The sequence below is a fragment of the Rattus norvegicus genome, chromosome 11, assembly GCF_036323735.1.
Source record: "Rattus norvegicus strain BN/NHsdMcwi chromosome 11, GRCr8, whole genome shotgun sequence".
NCBI classification, from domain to species: domain Eukaryota; kingdom Metazoa; phylum Chordata; class Mammalia; order Rodentia; family Muridae; genus Rattus; species Rattus norvegicus.
Window position 1 is genome coordinate 48,490,001 of NC_086029.1, and position 20,635 is coordinate 48,510,635.

The window sequence follows — 20,635 nt, forward strand, 5'->3', positions numbered from 1 at the left end:
TTTTAGCTTAGTGGATTGGGCCTTGACTCCTGCAAAGGTGATACACTAGAGAGAAGTATCAAATGCAACAGTATCTTGATTGGCAACAACTTCAGAAGGGGAGTTGCCATGGAAACCAGGAACCCTGAGTACAAGGGAAGGTGGGACCTTCTACTCCCTTCCCAGCAAGTCTGTCCTTGTACCAATCGTCGGTCCCGCGGCCTTGACTAAGCCTGCCATTTGCAATTTCCTACAAATCTCGGGTATCGATCTAAACTCAAGGAGGAACGCAATAATATTGAACGTACACCTATGCCTCCGGACCAATCACATAGGTTTCCAATCATGGACTCGGCGCCTTCTCACCAAAAAGGAAACCACCCTCTGGCTGGTGTTTTGACCATGAGTTTGGGAGAGTCACGTTGGACTTGGCATGTTGTTGACCTGGCAGACCATGTTAAGTAAAACACCAGTGCTTTGAAGCATTAGTAAGACTAATAATAGATGGCGCCGGAGTGCTCAGCTAGGTTGGCGCTAAGACTCGGCTCAGCCCTAGGGGGCGCTATCCACACCTAGGTAGTAGGAGGGGCCTCCCAAGACTCAAGCGGCTGCGCCACGTTCTGCTCTTCCACTCGCGACTCCGCCACCCGCCCACTTTGTGCCTCCCTAACCCCACGTAAGAGTCTTTTCACGTCGGAGGGACCAGAAATCAGGACCCACACGTAGCTCCAAACACAGGACCGGTTCTACCGCAGAAGCCTAACCACTCAATCCAAGTGCCACCAGGGCCCCCAGCTTGGACCTGCAGACGGCCGTGCGCCAGGGAGACGCGGGCGGACACGGCCCTGCCCTTCTAGCTGAACCTCCTGGGCACAAGGCCCAAGCTGGGCCTTAGGAGCAGGGGCCAGCAGGCAGGCGACAGCCGGCTGCAGGGGCGCAGGGAAGGGCCCGGGAGCAGCGTGGATCCGCCGCTGCGGGAGCACACTCTCCTCCCACGCCGGCCTCGCGCTTGCTCCTCCTCCGCGCTCCCTCCGTCACCCCTGCTGTCCCCTCCCCCGGTCCCCTCCGGCCCTCCCCCAGCTCCAGAAGAGCGCGCGGCCAGGGGATCGGGCTGGTTACTTCCTCCACCGCGGTGCTGAGCACGGAGTGGACACCACTAAGGCCCGCCAGTCCCTGCCACCGTCTCCGACCCCGCGCGCCCGTATCGGCCCTACGCCTTCGTCTCGCTGGGCCTTGCCGGCCGGGACCGCCGCGATCTCCTCTCCCCGCCGCCCTCCGGCTGGCCCTGCTTGCTGCGGCGCGGTAAGAGCGGCCCCCGTGCGCGACGTTCCTCGGGAGGGACTCCGCCCGGGGTGGGGTGCAGTGCGGGCGGCCCCTGCTCCCGCCGGTTGATCGCGCGCCCCGGAGCCTCTCCAGCTGGTTCCTAGGCACCCAGTGGCCTCAGCCGGGGATCCGGGAACCGGGCCGGGAGCGGGCAGCCCGCTTTTGTTTTAGGGAAGCCAGTGGTCGCTCTGTGCGGTTCCTGCCTGGGGCGCGGGTCTGTGTTTCTCCAGGGGGCTTGAGACACCTGGAGAGATGGCCGAAGTAGCCCCAGGTTTGGGGTGACTTGAGTGGGAGAGGAGCTAGGCCTGGGAGGATGTGGGGGTGTCCGACGCCTGAAACACCTGGGAAGTTGCGGCTCCCGGGAACATGTCACCTGCTCGGCCAGCTCTCGGTTCCCCTGGACCCTGGGAAGCCAGTACGGGACACGTCCAAGTAGGGGTGCGCGTGGCTGTTCTGCTTTTATTTTCCCCGTAGAACATATGAATGAAGGGGTAACCCGAAGCGTTTGCATATTTGACCTTTTTTTTTGGTTTTAATTTATTATTTAATCTCATAAGACTTGTACTAGCCTGCACTCAATTTCAGGGGAGCCTAAAATAGTAGTTGACTCGCTACTAATTTAGAAAGTAAAGCAGTGTGCAGTCCTGGTTGGAGACAGGAGTCATTTACTGTTGAGAGAGAGACTTACTCCCTGCTGTGAAAGCTCCTGCGCCCTTATCAGTCTGCCCACAACGCCAATCGGGAGATACATCTCCGTGTTAAGCTTTTATTAAAATCTGAGTAATCTTGCAGTACAGTTAATGTGAACACCGCGCATCCCACAGGGAAATAGTCAAACTCTCATATATGGAATTAGTCATTCATCTCTCTAAACTGATCGCTAAGCGAAAAGCAAACCAACCTTCAAAAGGTTTTTTTTTCTTTTATTTTTTTTAACCTAAATTTTACCTAAATACAAACCTATGCTCTTTTATGTAAGTGATTACCTGTTCCAATAAGGATACAGTTATCCGGGAAATTCTTGTTTCAAAACTTAACTATTCTCAGCCATTACATTTCTGCCATTTTCTTCCATTTCTTGTACACCCCCCCCCCAACCAAAGTACCAAAAAGCTCTAAACTTGAAAATTGATTTATCTAGAGTCTTGACTTGTCCCAGGGGTTAGCAAGCACATCCAGTAGGATAAATGGACTTAAATTTGATTAGCCGCGTGTCTGCCTGAAGCCATTTAGTAGAGGGCTTTAATTCTACATGGTTTTTTACAAAACTCATTAAAAGCCAGGCAACAAAGGAACCCTGTTCTGTAGCCAGTAATTACAGCTCTTTATGTGGGAGTTTGAGCCTCCCTTTTCTGCTCCTGTTTGTACACAAAAGGCAGGGGAGCTCTATTCTAGATCTCCAAAGCTATTCTCTGCCTATCTCAGAAGCGAAGAATCACGGTGAAGTCCCCAAGTGTCTGCACATTGGGACCACAGAAAGCGCTATCCGACTGGCCCTGGAGGGAACATGTGGACACCTCTGTCTGTGTCGCTGGTTTTCTGAGGGTGGCTTGTGTTTAATCAACAGGTTACAGGGCTGACTTCATCTAAGTAGGCGACCTGAAGTTCTCAGTTGGCGGGCATTTCCTAGGGCTGAAGTGTGACAGAAAGGCCTGGTTTAATCATAATTGCACACTCTGCTTCAGTGGGCTGTGGTAGGCAAAGCCCACTCAGCCATGGCTAGGATTTAAGGCCCTACTGATCTGAGGTGAACCTCCATAGACACCCCCACAGGAATGTGACCCGGGCCAGTGACTCAGTATCATCGGGCCTCAGTTGTCTCGGAATAAGGTGATTTTCCTTTTGGAACCCGCGCTCAGGAGGATTGAGGACGTGGGACTTGGTCTTCCCATCAGGCATTCTGTCTAGCCTTCATCTGTGAGGAATATTGAACATTCAGTGAGTGTAGCTAAATAATATACCAAGGGAGAGCCTGAACAAATATGCCTTCTCTGGAGACTGCACAGGCCCTGCTGTGACCTTACCGGGAAGGTGGCTCCTTCAATTCGTCTCAGCTTTTCTGGACTATTCTAACCCAAATCTGCAATCAGAAGCCTCCCCCAGGATTCCTTTCTGCTCTCGATGCCTTCTATCAAGGTGTGAGTGTGCACATGTGTGCACTCACTCGCACATGCTGCACATGTCGGTATAGGCATGTGACTAGTATGTGTTAGTAGGGAATTGTTAAGCCATCTGCCATTGGCCATAATGTTGACTATAAAAAGACACAAGAAAGGGGAATCAAAGGAAGTTTAAGTAATTCTTTGAGGCTATGCTATCTGCTGCCTCTAGTGAGTTCTATCAATTGCATGCTAATTTTAGTGACAGTGTGTGGTTAGCAGGTGGGTGCGCATGAAGGAGAGCGGAGGGTGGGGGCGGGTGGGGGTGGGGCTGAGGTTTGCACACTCCACACCATGGAGCTATTGAAGGCTCCAGTTCTGTAGCTCAGAGCCTGGAAGACAGGAGCTGCCGTAGAGTGATGGTGTGTGGAAATGAGGTTCGGTGACTGGGTCCGTCTAACACTCTGTTACTGTTGAAGGGCCTTCCTTTATTTAGTGTGTCACTTGCTTAACTCGTAACTACACGTTAGGGCCCCAGAAAAAGAAAATTTCAGACCCCTGCAAGTCACATTTTTTTTCCTTCAAAACAGTCTTAAGAGGTCAAATTGATTTTACCTCAGTCAACCTAATGTATTCACAACATTATATAAGCACAAAGTAAATATCCAAAGTACAGAGACATTTTTCTTCTTCCTACTAGCTCTTGAGAACTGACGGGTCTCCTCAGAGCCTGTCTCCCTTCACAGTAGCAGTGTCCAGTGCCAGTAGCCACAGGTGGCCAGCTGGTAGTTGCTTGGTTGGTCAGCCCAGCTCTGGTATTTAAGCCCCTACTGTTAAAGCAAGGGCTACCCTCTTGAAGAAACGCAAAACTGTGCTACCCATAAAGGAGAGATGTTCTCAGATCTCATACTCAGAGCCCAGGATCTGGGACAGTATGAGGAGCTGGGTGTTCAGGGTCATGTGCTTCTGAATAGGCCGGAGAAGAGATAGCGAGAGAGCGAGAGCGAGAGCGAGAGCGAGAGAGAGAGAGAGAGAGAGAGAGAGAGAGAGTTTTCTTGTTCTTCTTGAGAGCTACTTTGCCTGGATCCCTTTAAAATAAGAACTCCCATATCCGAGTGTGTGGACTTCGGCCACCTGTAGTGTTCTATCCAGCTAAAGACTGAAGGCGCCATCAGTGGTCAATGCTGTCTTTGAAATGTGCTTTAGTGGTGACCTCTTTGACTCTGTCTCTTTCACTTTTTTTCAAGATGAATGATTTTGGAATCAAGAACATGGACCAAGTGGCTCCTGTTGCCAACAGTTTTCGAGGGACACTCAAGGTATGTATGGGCTTCTTAATTATTCTTGTCAGTTCCAGTAACTCCATTAATAAAGAGAAAAAGACACATGGCCCCAGGTTTTAGGTATCTTAGTTCTGTGGCTCTGATGAAATTGTCTCTCCTCTCTTTGAGCCTCTCAGTTTTCTGTGTTGTCAAATGGGTATCTTGGTAGTATTTGTATCTGTCCCCCAAGATAGGAAAGTAGTTCATTTGCAGATGAGTTCATCCTGAGGCTCCTTTTGAATGGGAAAAACGAGTCCCGTGATTGTTAGAGAAAACAGCTGGAAAAAACTGTATCCCCTGCTTGTCACCCATTTAGAAGTTTCCATGGCTGATCGAGAAGGCTGTTTGTTTCTGAACTTCCCTGCCTTTATTTATTTGTGTCTGTGCACATGCACCACGATATACAAAGAGGCCGGAGGATAATTTGTGGGAGTCAGTTCTCTCTTTACTTTCACCGTGGAGGTCTGCCGCGTTTTGAACTCAGGTCACCATGCTTGGCCCTGAGTGTCCTCACTGGTCAGACTCATTCCCAGAAGGCTGTTTGACTTAAATGGAGAATAGGCATCTTGTGTCACTTCCACCAGGAGGGGCCGCATCCACCAGGTTAGAGGGAGACTGCTCTGTCTGCTGTAGCAGCCCGAGGCTGTTTATGCAAACCCCAAAACAGACTAAAGACAGAGCTGGCTCCCTGTGGAAACACTTTCCATGTTGTGTCTGTGACCTGTTAACTCCTTTTGGAGCATTTCTGTAGCATAAACTGGTCATTTCTTGTGTGTGTGGTGAGGGTATATGTGTGTGGGGTGTGTGTGTGTGTGTGTGTGTGTGTGTGTGTGTGTGTGTGTATAGTAAGAAGGCCAGTGTTAAGTGTCTTTCTCTAATGTGTTCCATTTTATTTTTGAGACAGCATCTCTCACTGAACCTGTCGCTCACCAGCTAGTCCTGTTTAGGAATCCTGTCTCTGCTTTCCTAGCTCTAGGATTACTAAACTACAGCACAGTCTCTGGTGTTGGCTCTTGCCTAACCCCTTCTTTGCAACAGGGTCTCTTGTCTTCTATTAGCTGGTCCCAAGTTTCTGGGGATTCTCCTATCTGCCCCCCCTTCCCAGCACACTGGTGTTACAGGCAAGGGGTCTCCCTGGGCAGCCGCACATGGGTTCTCAGGATTCTAACGCATTGTGCCCACGTTTGCCCGGCCGGTGCTTTTCCTACTCCGCCTCCTCCCCAGCTCCCTAAACCATGTTTAAGGTTATGTGTCTGGTGTAAACCACAGAGGCAGAACCTGGCACTCATTTTCTCTGTTTGATGTAGTCACGTGCCTTAAGGGACAGAGATGGTAAAGGTATAAGGAGTTGGCATAATGGAGCAGAAGCTGCACACACCCCTGAGGTGGGAAAAAGCCCTCTGTAAACTGAAAGAACTTGCTGACGTCTGGATTCGGAGAAGATGTCCATTGCCAGAGTCTGTGTGGAAATGTGTAGCAAGGGTTTGCGCTGTTCATTCACTTCCTGGTTTTAAAAAAAGGACTTCCAGAAAGGCACTTTCTAGAGGCCTGGGCAACACTTGGGGGAGGGTTTTGGTTTTGGTTTGGTTTGTTCGCTGTTGACATCTATTTAATATTTCACCCAAATCATCCCTGCGCAAAATCCTAAGTACGTCCAGTTGAGGCCTTCACGTTCCTCAGGGGGCCTGTCCTCCCAGGTAGTTGGCAGTCTGGGGGCTGAGGAACTGGGCCTGGGGCTAGCAGCCTGTCCTCTTGCGCAATGGGGCCATCACTCATTCTTCTGCAGTTCTGGAGTGAAGGCTCTTGCTGGGCTGACTTCATTTGTAAATGTGTTACACATTTTATTCGCCCGTGACTCAACACACGGGTCATTGTGTTACACATGATGTAGGGTTTCCAGATTATGTTGGGAAATAGAACTTTTCTTCACGATTCCTAAACAAACCGGGCTGGGGTGGACCGGCCTTGCCTAGTGCTCCTCCCATTCGGGGCTGCTGTGTTTCATAAACCTTGTGTCTGTGAGATCATGCAGCCGTCCGCAGTTTCCAGGGCTTTGTGTGTGTGTGTGTGTGTGTGTGTGTGTGTGTGTGTGTGTGTGTGTGTGTCCGATTTTTCCTGAAAGTTTCCCTGTGGTGGAAGTTTCTTTTCTATAGTCTCTTTTACTTTTTATTATCATGGAAAATAAGGTTGTTTTTCACAGATTATTATTGTCCAAACCACTCTGTGATGAGGAATTCTCTCACTTCACTTAAGGTGGTAGATACTTCAAAGGAGCCATCCAAAGATGAAAATAGCTTGTTACTGTTTCGATTTCCCGTGTCTTCCCAGCCTTTTGCTTGAATTGCGTGGCAGAACCCTATGTCAACTCAGGTTTTTCTTTTCCTACACCCCATCTGCTAAAAGAGGTCTTGGTCTTCTCCGAAGACCCCTCAGTGTGGTCCTAAGATTCTGCCGTTTCTGGATATATTTCCTTTATTAAGTTGATTATGCTGATAAAATAACCTTCCAGGCCATCTGGCCCTACGAGGTTAATTAAAGAGTGCAGAGTGAGATAGAATTGTTTGGATTACTTTGAGGTCATTGGCCCATGTTACCTTAGAATGGCTGATGTCATCAGGACGGACCCATGGCTGGGTTACTGTGGACCACTAAGAAAACACGTCATCCAGCAAGTTCATGTGGCATTTCTTTTTCTGCTCCGCAGCGCCAGCCAGCCTTCGACACCTTTGACGGCTCTCTGTTTGCTGTGCTTCCTTCTCTCAGTGAAGAGCAGACGCTCCAAGAAGTACCCACAGGCTTGGATTCTGTCTCCCATGGTAATTTGTTCTCCACCCTGACAGACGGTGCGGGGCTTCCCTCCCTCGGCAGCAGGGTCAATAAAGACACGCGATCAGTTAATAGAGATAGACCATTCTCCAGCCAAGAATGTCAATATCTTGAGTATTGGGTATGAGAAGTCTGATAGACGCCTGGGGCCTGAGAGAAGGCGGTTTTCCTCTTATGTGAGTGAACTGGTCGCTCTGGTGTCTTCACAGGAAATCCCCACTGTGAGCTGAGACCCGTCACTCACAGCTCGGAACTCCAAGAGTTGTACTTTGATCTTTACAAACACTTCCTCATATCCCTGGCATCTTTCTCAGATTGAAGGTGGTGGGCACTGAAAGGTGTCCCAGCTTACACGCACACAACACGCACATACGTGGACACTCAAACTCAGACACACTTTCCCCTTTGAGTTCTGGGACCACAAATTCCTCTTGCTCCTCCTCACCCTTGATAGTTCGGTAGGAGTCCTCACTACCACTCTTTATTCCAGTCAAAAGCCTAGTGCGTCACATAAGTCTCGACAGTGTCTTCGTAGAGTAATTGGTTGAACACGTTACAGATCGACTGGTCATGGAACTGGGTGCTCAAGCACACAGCCCAGAAAGATTGATTAAAGATCCCGTGCTTTCGTAAGAGCAGTGTGATCTGGCAGAAATATCGTTCCCGAAATTTCTGAGAGCATCGGAAAAGATTCCTTTCCAAAAACAAAAACCAAAACAAAACCGTGTGGCGTGCCTTTTTTACTGTGCGGCATTATGTGAGCCTGACACACCTGCCTTCCTCTGCCGTCTGCTTAGCTTACTGGACACAGCTCCCACCAAACACGTTCAGGCAGACGGGAACAATCTAGCTTTTTGGCCTTGCAGCCTGACATTGTCATCTGTTGGGGGCCACACTCAATAGCCACGTAGTCAAGTTATAAAAAGTAAAACCTCATGTTTTGAATATGTCTGACAGTTTTGCATTGGGCTACTACGTTCATGGCGGTCCTCAGCTGTGCACAGGCTGCAGGCTGCAAGGTTGGACGCTTCGAAGTGTTTTGAACAAAAACCGTAAAATTTAAATTTTTTTAATACGTTTTAGGTAGGAATGATGTCCATGCATCCCTGCTTTATGACGCTTCACAAAATATTTCATTTTTATTTTCAAAGTTTAACACAAATGCCCGGGGACTTTGCCAGGCTGACTCAGAGCTCACTGGATAGCCAAGGTTACCTCATTATTCTCCTGTCTCTGTCTCCCCAGTGCTGGGATTACAGCCGTGTACACCAGATTCATTTTTATTCTGGATTTTCCTTTCTGTAATTGGAGTAATTCTAGGAACTCTTAAGCACAATTGGTTCCTAATGTCTTTGCTTACTTTTTTTAAAAAGAAAAAATAGCACGCCAAATTATATCTCTGTGATTATGGTAATGGAGTATACTTTTTAAAAATCTTTCCTTGTTTGCTTTTGGAGTTTCTTTTTCTGGTAATAATGGGTATAGAACCTCCTGTGTGCTCGGCGACTGCTGAAACGCGGAGTGGCACCCCAGCTCTGCAGCTGGATTCTGTTAAGAATCATGTCAAGATTTGCAGTCAGGGTTCTCTGCAGCCTGGGGCTTTTCAGCTTCTGTGGACATTACCACCCGAGTCCTGACGTCCCTGTGGTCTCTCTCTAGACTCGGCCACCTGCGAGCTGCCTTTGCTCACTCCCTGTAGCAAGGCGGTGATGAGCCAAGCCTTAAAAGCCACCTTCAGTGGCTTCCACAAGGAGCAGCGGCGTCTTGGCATTCCCAAAAGTAAGTGCTGGGCTATCGTGGGACTGGTTGGTCTGGGCCCGTCTTTAAAACGTTCCTGGTTGTCTCTTTCAAGGAGCCCAAGAAACGTAGCCACCACGAGCCTGTGGTCTGCTGCACACCTAACCCCGCACTAATTAAACACCAAGTGCCACTGGTGCCTTAGAACATCCCTGTGTCACAGCAGGGTCGTGTGTGTTCATTTCCTGATTCGGAGCTGGCTGGGCTTGGGGAATTGTTGAGGGCCACACGCCCTCTCTGTCTTCTGGGATGTTCACTGGCGGTGTCCGCTCTCGCCCTCCCTTCGCAGACCCCTGGCTGTGGAATGAGCAGCAGGTGTGCCAGTGGCTGCACTGGGCCACCAACGAGTTCAGCCTGGTGAATGTGAACCTACAGCGATTTGGCATGAACGGCCAGATGCTGTGTAACCTCGGCAAGGAGCGCTTTCTGGAGCTGGCGCCCGACTTTGTGGGTGACATCCTCTGGGAACATCTGGAGCAGATGATCAAAGGTAAGGTGCAAGACTTGGGAGGCAGGCGGGGACCGACCCAGGGAGCCCTTCCACCTCAGGCTGCCCAGTGGTAGAGTCCATTGCCTCAGAACACCCCCCCAAGCAAGTCGAACGGGGAGGTGGCGACAGGGCTTCATTCCACGGAGGGAAGTGTGTGCAATGTTCGTGGAGTGCCAGGTGTAGCCACGAGGCAATAGCCTGAGTCACCAAATTGCTGGCTCTTGCCAGGCTGTTCTGGTTGTACCAGCTCAGAGCACCTTGGAAATGTAGGCCAGCCAGGGTGCCAGGTGGGTGAACTCACCAGAAGGACGGAGAGAGACAGGGTGGCCTGAGTGTGAGGCAGTACACACAGATCATTCTGGATTTGCTAGGAAGTGACTCCTGCCCACTGAGGATTTTGGAGAACCGGCTGTGACTGGTCGACTTGTATAGACACGGAAACGTTAAAAGCAGATACGGGATTCAGAACTCTCTCATCAAGGCTAGGGGTGCTCTTGTCGTCAACCTTAAAGAAGATCAGTGAGACCTGCTTAAAAGATACCTGGGTTTAAATGAGGAATGGTGACAGTCAGGCTAACTTAAGTTAAAACAAGGAAAACAAAAACAAACAAACAAACAAAAAGTTACAGCACCATGGTTAGTTTTCAACATATAAACTCAGAATTTCACGTGTGGTTCTGCCGCCAGACTGGTTTAGTTAAGCTTCCTAGAGTTAAGAAAACCGACTTTAAAGACTCCCCAATTCTTGGGGAGCATGGACTGGTCTTACCCGACGCGTTTCTGGGCAGCCATTTATGTGGCAACTCTGGCCTCCTGGGCTTTTGTTCAGCGTGTATGTCTGTGTTGGTTGGCTTAAAGGGATGATGTGTGTGATCCCGTGTTCCTAGTAAAGTTACGTACAGAGAGCACACACTTTCTGTGAGGACCTCTGGACATCTCAGACCAACCTAGAGGATGTGGCGCCCCACGGAGGACAGGAGCCAAGCCCATTGCTTTCACCCACTGTTTTCCCAGCCCCAGGACAGATGGTTCTTCATAAACACAGGCCTGAAGTGAACGCACAAACCGGGCTGTTCTACACAGTGACATCACCGGTTTTCGGAAAACTTACCCCAGATTATTAGAAAAGTATCTTGTAATTTTAAACATAAGGGTATTGCAGTGAAACGGAAGAATGTGAACGGCCGGCGGCGAGGCGAGTCGTCCCGGTATCCACACGACAGGAGGTCGAGGTACAGCTCTCCTTGTAGAGTTTTCAAACTGTCTTTCTTCTGTGTCTCTTTTTCAGAGAACCAAGAAAAGACAGAAGACCAATATGAGGAAAACTCACACCTCAATGCAGTTCCTCACTGGATCAACAGCAATACATTAGGTCAGTCAGGTGACTATGCCTTAAGATCTCTGGTTTTGGTCTCTCTCCAGCTCCTCGGAGAGCCTAGGCCTTCCTGTGGGGTCTGCCCTCGGCATTGGTCCACCAAGAAGCTGAAATGTGGCGGGGCCACGTGAAATGTGCATTGAGAATCTAAGACCCTGACTAACTCAGAGGTCTTAAAACGAAACCAAGAATATATACACTATTCCTTGATGAGTTAGGATACTCTTTATATATTGAGGGTGACCACTGCTATGCAGGGGCTGTTAAAATGGAAAATCAACTTCACCTGTTCCTTGACTTTTATGTAGCCCCTGGAAAACTTAGCATCCCTTAAGAGGCTCCTGTAATCTCTAGGAGGCACCACTGCTCTAGACCATTTTAACCATAAAGAGGAAGAAGAAGTCAGTAGTAGACACTAGTGCAGTATGACACAGGAGGTGGCCAGAACAAACATGTGGAAAACTCTGTGCCCTGGACTCTTGGCACTCGGATAGCTGTCACAGAATGGGGTCCTCTGTGTTGGTCTAGCTACTGGAATGCTGGCTGTCTCTGCCGTCTCATGTCTGATGTCTGATTCACCCTTGTGTTCAGGCTTTGGCGTGGAGCAGGCTCCATATGGAATGCAGGCACCGAGCTACCTCAAAGACGGCCTCCTGGATGGCATGTGCCCGCCGTCAGCCACGCCTGCGGCTCTCGGCTCTGAGCAGGAGCTCCAGATGTTGCCCAAGTCTCGGCTCAACACCGTCAGTGTCAATTACTGTTCCATCAGCCAGGACTTCCCCGGTGGCAACTTGAATTTGCTCAACAGCAGTTCTGGTAAGAGAATGTTCTAGAATAAGGTTATTGGTTTGTCCTGGAAGCCAGTCAGGATGAGAGATGCTTGGTAAGCACATCCTGTCCTCAGCCACTGGAGAAGGAGGTTAAAGGACTGGGCCACCTTCCAAGTGACTATCCAGAAAGCACCTGTTTGAAACCCTGGTCCAGGTTCTGTTGGTAAACAGTGAGGAACACTGGGTAGCTAGAGAAATTTAAGCTAACTTCCTCGTGGTGGAGTACTCTGCTGAGACGTATGGGAATATGCTAGGTTCCTTTTTTTAAAGAATGTAACATACACGGTCCACACATCCGGTTGGATTAACAGGGCTGTGCGCTCCTGTGTTAACCGCCATCTGCATGGAGGCCGAGTTTCTAGCAGTCTGTGAGGCTTCTTCCCATTCTTCCCAGACCTCTTTACAAGAGCGACCCGTTTTCCTTTGTGTCATCACGGCTTGGCTTTTGCCGTCCTGGGGTGTCACGTGTAGCGTTGGCTGGATGTCTAATTTGGTGTTTGTCTTTGGAGTCTCGGGTTTTATCTGTAGTGTGGCATTTGCTCTTCCTCGTGATCGTAGAGCGATTTTCCACACGAGGCTACATTTTATCCATTCTCATGTTATTTCCATATAAAGTTGTCCAAGAAATTAGTGCCTGAGTTTAGGAGTGCTCAGAGGAGGTCTGAATGATGCCGTACCAGCCCTGTGTGTAGCCTTGGGGGTGGTTGGCAGGGATGCAGGGGTTGGGAATCACGATGCCCCTGACTGGATGACCCAGAGGTGCTGACTCTTCTCACACCCCAGAGGGGTCTCAGCATTGTTTGGTTGTTTTTAACCAGGAAAACCCAAGGAGCACGACTCTCCCGAGAACGGTGGGGACAGCTTCGAGAGCTCTGACTCGCTGCTGCGGTCCTGGAACAGCCAATCGTCCCTACTGGATGTGCAGCGGGTACCTTCCTTCGAGAGCTTCGAGGAGGACTGTAGCCAGTCTCTGTGCCTCAGTAAGCCGACCATGTCCTTCAAGGACTACATCCAAGAGAGGAGTGACCCAGTTGAGCAAGGCAAACCAGTTATTCCTGCGGCAGTACTGGCTGGCTTCACTGGTGAGTGAGCACTCGGGGCCCCAGCAGGCTCCTAGGTGACCAAAGCACCTGCCATGCCTACTCAGGCCTTGTCCAGGTTTGCCATGACCCTCATACTCTGAGGTTCACTGTATGCAAGTCCTATAGCTATAGGGCCAGGCTTGCAGAAGTTTTCATGCTAGGATCCGGGGGGTTGGGGGGGAATCCCAGGCCACACCTTCTACCTGGGATGGGAGGTAAGGAGGTCGGAGGTCAGACCGACTCTGGTCCTGACTCTGACTCACTCTGGATCTCCAGGAATGCAAACCAGCCTGGCCTGGTCAAAGGATGCCAGCACTGTTTACCCCACTTGGCCTCCAAAACTATCCTAGAGAGGACGAGAGAGCTCTTCTAGACAGAGAACAGATCTTAGAGCTGCTTTTTTAGAACCAGACGATTTAAAAAACCAGGGCAAGAATATCAAGAATGTTCATTTTCTTTCCTTCGGATGCCTTTAAATAGATCCTCTTTTCATATGCTGGCCACAAGAAGCCATTGTGGATTTTTTTTTTTTAAAAACCCAATTTTTAAGATAGGAGGTTAAAATGAGGATGTGGGACTTTTCTTTCCATCATCAAAAACAAACGGCTACATATATGTATAAAAACTCATAAAGGGGTTTGAACCTGTGGCTGCCCCAATACCTAGGAATCTAAGAACCGCTAAGAAAACCCCACAGCATTAGGAATATCTACCAGGATGGTAACAGTACTGTTTGTTGGTTAACCCCGTGGTGTTAGCCTAGGCAGTGTGGAAACCCATTGGTGAATCTGTTCAGAGGTGAAAAGTCCTAGTGGCCACAAAAGTGAGTCAGCTCGGTCTGGTTCAATCTGAGGCCTCGTTGTGCTTCCCCAAAGCCTTTTATATTTGAGAGGAAGGTGACCACTTAGGATCAGATCTCATCTTTCCTTTCCTAAACTGTGATAGGGAACCCAAGACAAGTTGCTGTACATCCTTAAGAGAGACAGGGGGACAGAAAGCCTCTTTCTCAGAGTGGTGGTTCTGAGTGCCTGTGGAGCAAAGACAGACAGTTGTCAGTGTAGGTCACCCCTGTGTGCTTCATGGCAGCAAGTCTCATGATACAGTTTCCTTTTGGCCATGAGGGTGGACCTTTGATAAAAATGGCCGTTGAGTCCCTACTCCAATACCACTGGATATTTTCAGAAATGAACTTTTAAGGCTCTTGTACAGGAAGGCATTCAGCATCAAGAGGGTTAGTGCTAATGAGAGTTGCTGGTCCTCATCCTCCTCCCAGAGCTGTCCTCTTACATGAGTAGTGGGTAGGGAGGAGAGAGAACTGTGGCTCCTGACCATTATAGTGTTTCCTGGGTGCTCCCTGAAGCCCCACTTACTCATCAGCACAACGCCCACCCAGCGGGGACATGTTCTCAAGGCAACCTGGTCACTGAGAGGGTCAGATCCCTGAAGATCTCAGACTCCCTGTGTAACTGGCCTCCCTTTCTTTACCCCAGGAAGTGGACCAATCCAGCTGTGGCAGTTTCTTCTGGAGCTACTCTCTGACAAGTCCTGTCAGTCTTTCATCAGCTGGACGGGGGACGGATGGGAATTCAAGCTCGCTGACCCCGATGAGGTATGGCTACTGGCCCTCTCAGTCTCAGTCTGTCACAGTGGGTTCTAAAGCCAACCCTGAGTACGAGGAAAGCCAACAAGAGCCCTCCTCCACCAGGAATCCCTGGGTCTTAGGCTGAAAGGCAGCCGCTGCCTTGTGGATGAATGGGCCTGATGTTCGTTGAGTAGCATTCTCCCTCTGTGGACACTGTCTTGTCAGAGGGTCTCTGGTGACCCTCAGCAAGCTCTAGAGGGAGCTTACCTTTGTTCCTAGTTAGGCAAAACACATAAGTGGCCCAGCAGCCTTCAGGGCTGGCACTGAGGCTTCCTGCTGGAGAAGGCTTTGGTAGGCATGATTCCAGCCATCCTAATAATCTGTCAACCTCTCTGTGTCTGGAGGAATGAGCATGACTCATGGGCCAGAATACTCTCTTCAGCTATCACATGGCTTGATGTGTGTCTACGCTGGCAGAGTGGCTGCCTAGCTTACCCGCAACCATGGGTTCCATCCCCAGCACCGCATAAATCGGGTGTGATGACACAGGTCACCCTGTGATCACAGTACCTTGGGTAAGGTCAGGGGTGGGCAGGAGCTGGAGGATGAGAACTCCAAGGTCATCCTCACCGGTTACACAGTGAGTTCCTGGCCAGCCTGGAATACAAAAAAACTGACTTTTTTTTAAAAGAGAGAAAGGATAAAAATTTGAAATCAGGACAATGGGGGCACTCCTGGTTGCAGATGGCTGGTATAAGAGGCTGTGCTGATTTGTAGCTGGGGACAGAGGCAAGGACATCTGCATGCATTTATAGAGACCCAGACTGAACATCTGTGGGTCCCCATGACAGTTAAGTTCTTCTGGGTGAGCCCTTGGGGCCAGGGGAGCCGGTTATGACCCAAGAGAGGATATAGGTGACTCTGGCCTTTCCGTGTCTTCCTAAAGGTGGCCCGCCGGTGGGGAAAGAGGAAAAACAAACCAAAGATGAACTACGAGAAGCTGAGCCGGGGCTTACGCTACTACTATGACAAAAACATCATTCACAAGACATCGGGCAAGCGCTACGTGTACCGTTTCGTGTGCGACCTGCAGAACTTGCTAGGCTTCACTCCGGAGGAACTGCATGCCATCCTGGGCGTCCAGCCTGATACGGAAGACTGAAGTCCTCAGGACCACCCTGAGGCAGCCCCGGGCCCCAGGGACTGAGTGGGAAGCCCGTCCTGACCCACTTGCTCCAAAGACCCATGGGAGGGCAGGATGAAACCCCTCTGGGGAGAGCCACCAAGCAGCAGTGGCCTTTCATCTCACGCCTCTCCCACAAGCCAACTCTCCATGGTGGAAACTGACAGGGCCTCTCTGTCCTGTATGAGACTCTGAAGGGAAGAGTCTCCAGGAAGCCACCGTGGCACCGAGCAGGCCGTGTGCAGATCACAATCGTTGTGGCTATTTGAGATGCTCCAGGGAGCCAGCATGTGGTGGATACACAAACACTGAAAAACATTGTTTGGCCACCGGGAGTATCCAGCGCAAACGCCACCTCCGCTTGAGAGGGCTGGGCAGATGGATGGTGTGATTGCTCCATTTCAGAAGTCAGTTTGTCTGTATATATTATTGTATCTTATAATTGTCCGAATCCTGCGACAGTTCTATTTAACAGAAGTTGTATATTGTATTTAAAGTAATTATAACTTGTTTGAATCAAGAATGCAGATACCTGGTAGGTTATCTTTTTTTTTTTTTTTTTCACTAGCACATAGGAACGCTATTTTTCACAGATTTGATCTCTTAGGGGCCAACTGAGAGAAATCATAATATTCTGTTTTTGTTTTATTTGCCAGCAGGAATGGGGTCTGAAGGATGACCCTGGTTTTTACTTTTGTTTTGTTCTGTTGTTGTTGTTGTTGTTGTTTTTGTTCTGACTGGTTCATTCTCCAGTCAGGACTTTGTATATATATTTTTTTATAAGAAACATAATGTTATTATTCGAGGGTCCATGTGGCCTCTCCGCTCTTTCCTGGACTGTAAAGCCGTAGAGCAGTATTTTTCTTGACCAATGGCACGTGTTTTCCACTTCCCTGCATGCCTTAAGCCAGTTTATACACAAATGTATTTTATTTTTTGGCGTAACTGTGTTTTCCAGGCAACGCCCCTCCCCCACCCCACAGCCAGTCATTCCCTTCCTTCACCCCAAGGTATTCTGTGTGACTACAATAAGAAGACTATTTTTGGAAATTTATGACTCCTTTTCAGATATCAGAAGGGATTTATGTAGCAGCTATTTTTACTGCAAAAGTAACTCACTGGAAAAAAAAATGCAATTTGTACGAAAGCTTTATTTTTATCTCTGTCGTGTGAAGGGAGGTGTGTCGGGCGGGCAGGGGTGAGGGCAATCAGGAAAGATCTTCTATCAGCTTTGACCTTAAATGAAGCGTGGTGCTTCCTGTCTCGCTGACCTGCTACGTCTCTTACCATCTGGGCTGCATGCTCCTCTTTCTGCTCCGTGTGCTCAGAGAGTTTGCGCCTCTTTTTTGGGGGGTGGGGTGGGGGTGGGGTGGATACCTAGAAGCACAGACAAGGCAAGCACGCTGGGAAATGGTGTATTGGAGCAGTCTGTATGAGGTTCTTATGTGGTGAAGGGCTAACTCCCCCATGAGACCCCCATGCTTTCATCCAGTCATATGGTTTCTAAAGTGAATGGGCTTCTCCATTTACCAGCATGGTGGCCTCAGACCAGATATTCATAAAGAGCCTTTGAGACCACACAGGGGATGCAGGACCAGCTGGGACCTGCTGTGCCAGCCCTGGGTTGCCTTGGCCTGCATGCCCAGAGAGAAATGCTTTGCGGTTTAGCACAGGGACCTGTTTGTCGCCGGGACATCTGTGTGTAATATAAACAGACATGGGACTAGGAACATACTCGAGTCAAAAGCTTAATCCACAGTCAATTTATACGCAGTCGAGCCACATGAAATTGCCAAGTTTAGCCCGAGTTTTGTCAGCTAAGATGACGGTTTTACATGGTTGAATCTAACAGTCATGGAAGTCCTCAGAAGTCTTAGGCGTGGTCTTAAGTATGAAGGTTTTGTAATTTGGCCTCCTCTTTCTCAAATAATAAAGTATTTGGTTTATGACAATGCCTCTTTGTAATGTTGGCTTCTTGGAATACTCCTCCCTCTCCAGCCCCCACACAAACCAGGTAGATGAAGATTTGAACTCATTCCACACCCTCATCTGCATGACCTTGAAGTCCAGCTTATTAAGCTAGAAACAAGATGGAATCCACTAAGCCCTTCCTCAAGGAATTAGGAGGGGGAAACTGTTTATAGTGAAAAATCTACCTGGGGAAGGATTGCAATAGAAGTTTGGAAAAAGAAGAGATTTTAGGAAGCTTGTGTGAAACACTAGAGTCGGAGGTTGAAGCACCTTTTGAAGCCACAGCACCATTTCCCTCGCTGGAGTTCTGACATCAATGAGATCATGTGTAGCTGATAGTTTTAGGGTGCATCCTCTGACTCCCAGGACATGTCCACAAAGATACTGAGAAACCACACCTATGTCTCACAAGTCTCCCAACTGTGACACTATTAACACCCAGCAGGGGCTGAAGTCAGCCCCCCAAGTCCTCCAGGGAGCTGGTGGTAAACACCTGCAAAACACCAGCTTGCTATTGTATTACAGATTAAATTTTTTAAAAGTTAAATCAGAGCAAGAGTTAAATCAGTTTAAGAGCATTTGTTGCTCTTGCAGAGCACCTAGGTTTGGTTCCCAGAACCCACTTGGAAGCTCACAGCTGGCTGTAACTCCAGTTTCAAAGGATGCGACTCCCTCTTCAGTGGCAAGGCAAGCATGTGAACACGCATGCAGACAATTTTTTTTTAACGTTTAGAATTCTCATTTTGAAATCACATACATTAACCTAAGAGCACTTAAGTTTTTTTTCAAGTACATTATAGCATTGTCTCCTATGTTTACCCATCTCTTTAATATTTAAGCTCTTACATCTTGAGTATATGAAGTCAGACCTAATAGATTCATAATCAAATTAAGGAAGAGTGTTCAATGGCACACAAGTTCTCAAATGTTGATACTGTGGTTATTCTATAAGATACTGCTACATACATGGTAACAGGAGGGGAACTATGGTCAGATGAAGCCATAGAGTAGCTTATTGCTACTGTATTCTACCATAGCAGTCTATTTTGAATCCTTGCCTATGTATGATTTTTGTAACCTGCATTTGTTATTTGCAAAATAACATAGGTTAGCACATACTGTCAAAGGATTTCCAGTCTTAATATCTCTTCCTGTCTATATGGAAAAACTTCAGAAAGTTATCAAGCTCACAGTCTCAGATACAAGTTCTTAAATGTTGAAAATTCAACTTTTTATCATCAATGACCATCCTTTTCCTAATTTGTTTACTTTGAAAGCATCAAGCTTGTCTCATTTAATTCTGAGAAACAATCAACCAAATATCCACAGTAAGATATCGTTTACCAATTGTTCTTTCAGGTTAAAAAAAAAAAAAAGTAGTAAAATGAAGTGGTTAGTTTAGCTGGTAACTCCAACATGGCCACCACACTTTCTCAGGCAGTCACCATGCTTTATCCAGAATGCAGCAGACTTCTATTACAGAGTTGAAAAGAAGTCTGTTCTGTGAGGAAATGAATCTTAACTGCTTTATCAAATCCATTCTTACATGGGACTTTTTCTGGGGAGCATTCTCTTTATTTCAAAATGTAGGGAAGAAAGCAATTGACAACCTCTGAAAAGGAACCTGGAATTCTTAATTTTTGTGTTTGCACCAAGGCCATAGTTATTAAGAGTAAATAGTATTATTACAAAATGTTTTACATCAGGAACCTGAAGATCATGCTTTGAGAGCCATTCTGGAAAGGAGAGATGCTTGCAAAGAACAAAAGGAATAGAATATGGTAGAAGTGGGCAAAGAAGCCCTGGGCCCCTGGAATCCACTTTCCTCATCTCCATCACACCCCTCCACAGTTAATGATGACACATTTTTACTTAAGTACTTGAAACTTCCTCTTTCTTGTTCCTTCATGATGCACCACTCCAATCCTAAACCTTCTAAGAAAATAGTATATTTTATCACTGATTTTTGACAGTTCTGAATCATACTAATTATAATTATCTGCCTAATAAAAGTGTTACTTTCTATTGCTTAAACAAAATACTTGAGATCATCTATTTATAAAGGAAAAAGCAGGTCATTTGGGATCACACTCTTGGCAATGACATTCTGTGGTCGGCTGACCACCTGCCTGTACTGCTTTGCCTCTGTGGTGGGCAAATGCTTCATGGTGCCAGATTTTGGCACAGCAGAAGGAATAAGAGAGAAAGATGAGGCTAGAGTCTATAATCTCCTTCAAAGGTGTGCTCTCCACGATCTGAAGATCCCTGAAGAGGTCTCACCAGACCCTAGTGGAGATCAAACCTTTTCAACACATGGACATCTGAGGACATTCAAAGATCAACCTATAGCAGCAAGTCGATAAGATTCTAAGAACTATCTCTAGGGGACTGGGAAAAGGCACTTGCCTCCCAAACCCAATAACCTGAGCCCAAGTCACAGAACCCATAGCAAGAGAGAACCAGCTCCTAAAAGTTGATCTCTGACCTCCACACAAGTGCTGTGGCATACACACACAGTAAGTCCAAGTTTTAAAAATTAATATTTTCTTTAAATCTAATATTTTTTTAAAGATACAAGAAAATGATGTATAGGTTTTCCCACATGGCTGTGAAATATCTGCTCCAAACCCATTAATGAACCCAATGAATGAACAATACTTTTATTATAAGGTGGTTATTTGTGGAGATATCATCAGTTCAGATGTTTTCTACGTGTGACTGATTTCAATTTGATATCATTTTTATGAAATTTACCAAAAAAAAGAAAAGGGAACAT

The 20,635-nt window shown here is 47.9% G+C and overlaps 1 protein-coding gene across 2 annotated transcripts; it reads left to right on the forward strand.

Annotated features, from left to right (window-relative positions):
* Positions 1–1,056: 1,056 nt before the first annotated feature.
* On the forward strand, positions 1,057–17,843 carry Ets2 (ETS proto-oncogene 2, transcription factor). 2 transcript variants are annotated; one of them, NM_001107107.1, is made up of 10 exons: positions 1,057–1,281; positions 4,649–4,720; positions 7,428–7,539; positions 9,209–9,328; positions 9,636–9,836; positions 11,125–11,208; positions 11,803–12,027; positions 12,860–13,123; positions 14,614–14,732; positions 15,652–17,843. In NM_001107107.1, exons 2-10 carry the CDS (start codon positions 4,649–4,651, stop codon positions 15,865–15,867), a joined length of 1,413 nt encoding a protein of 470 aa, NP_001100577.2. In that variant the 5' UTR covers positions 1,057–1,281; the 3' UTR covers positions 15,868–17,843. The 2 variants fall into 2 exon arrangements, with proteins under 2 accessions (NP_001100577.2, XP_006248239.1); XM_006248177.4 differs by lacking the exon at positions 1,057–1,281 and adding an exon at positions 1,311–1,740 and having other exon boundaries at positions 15,652–17,840.
* Positions 17,844–20,635: the final 2,792 nt, after the last annotated feature.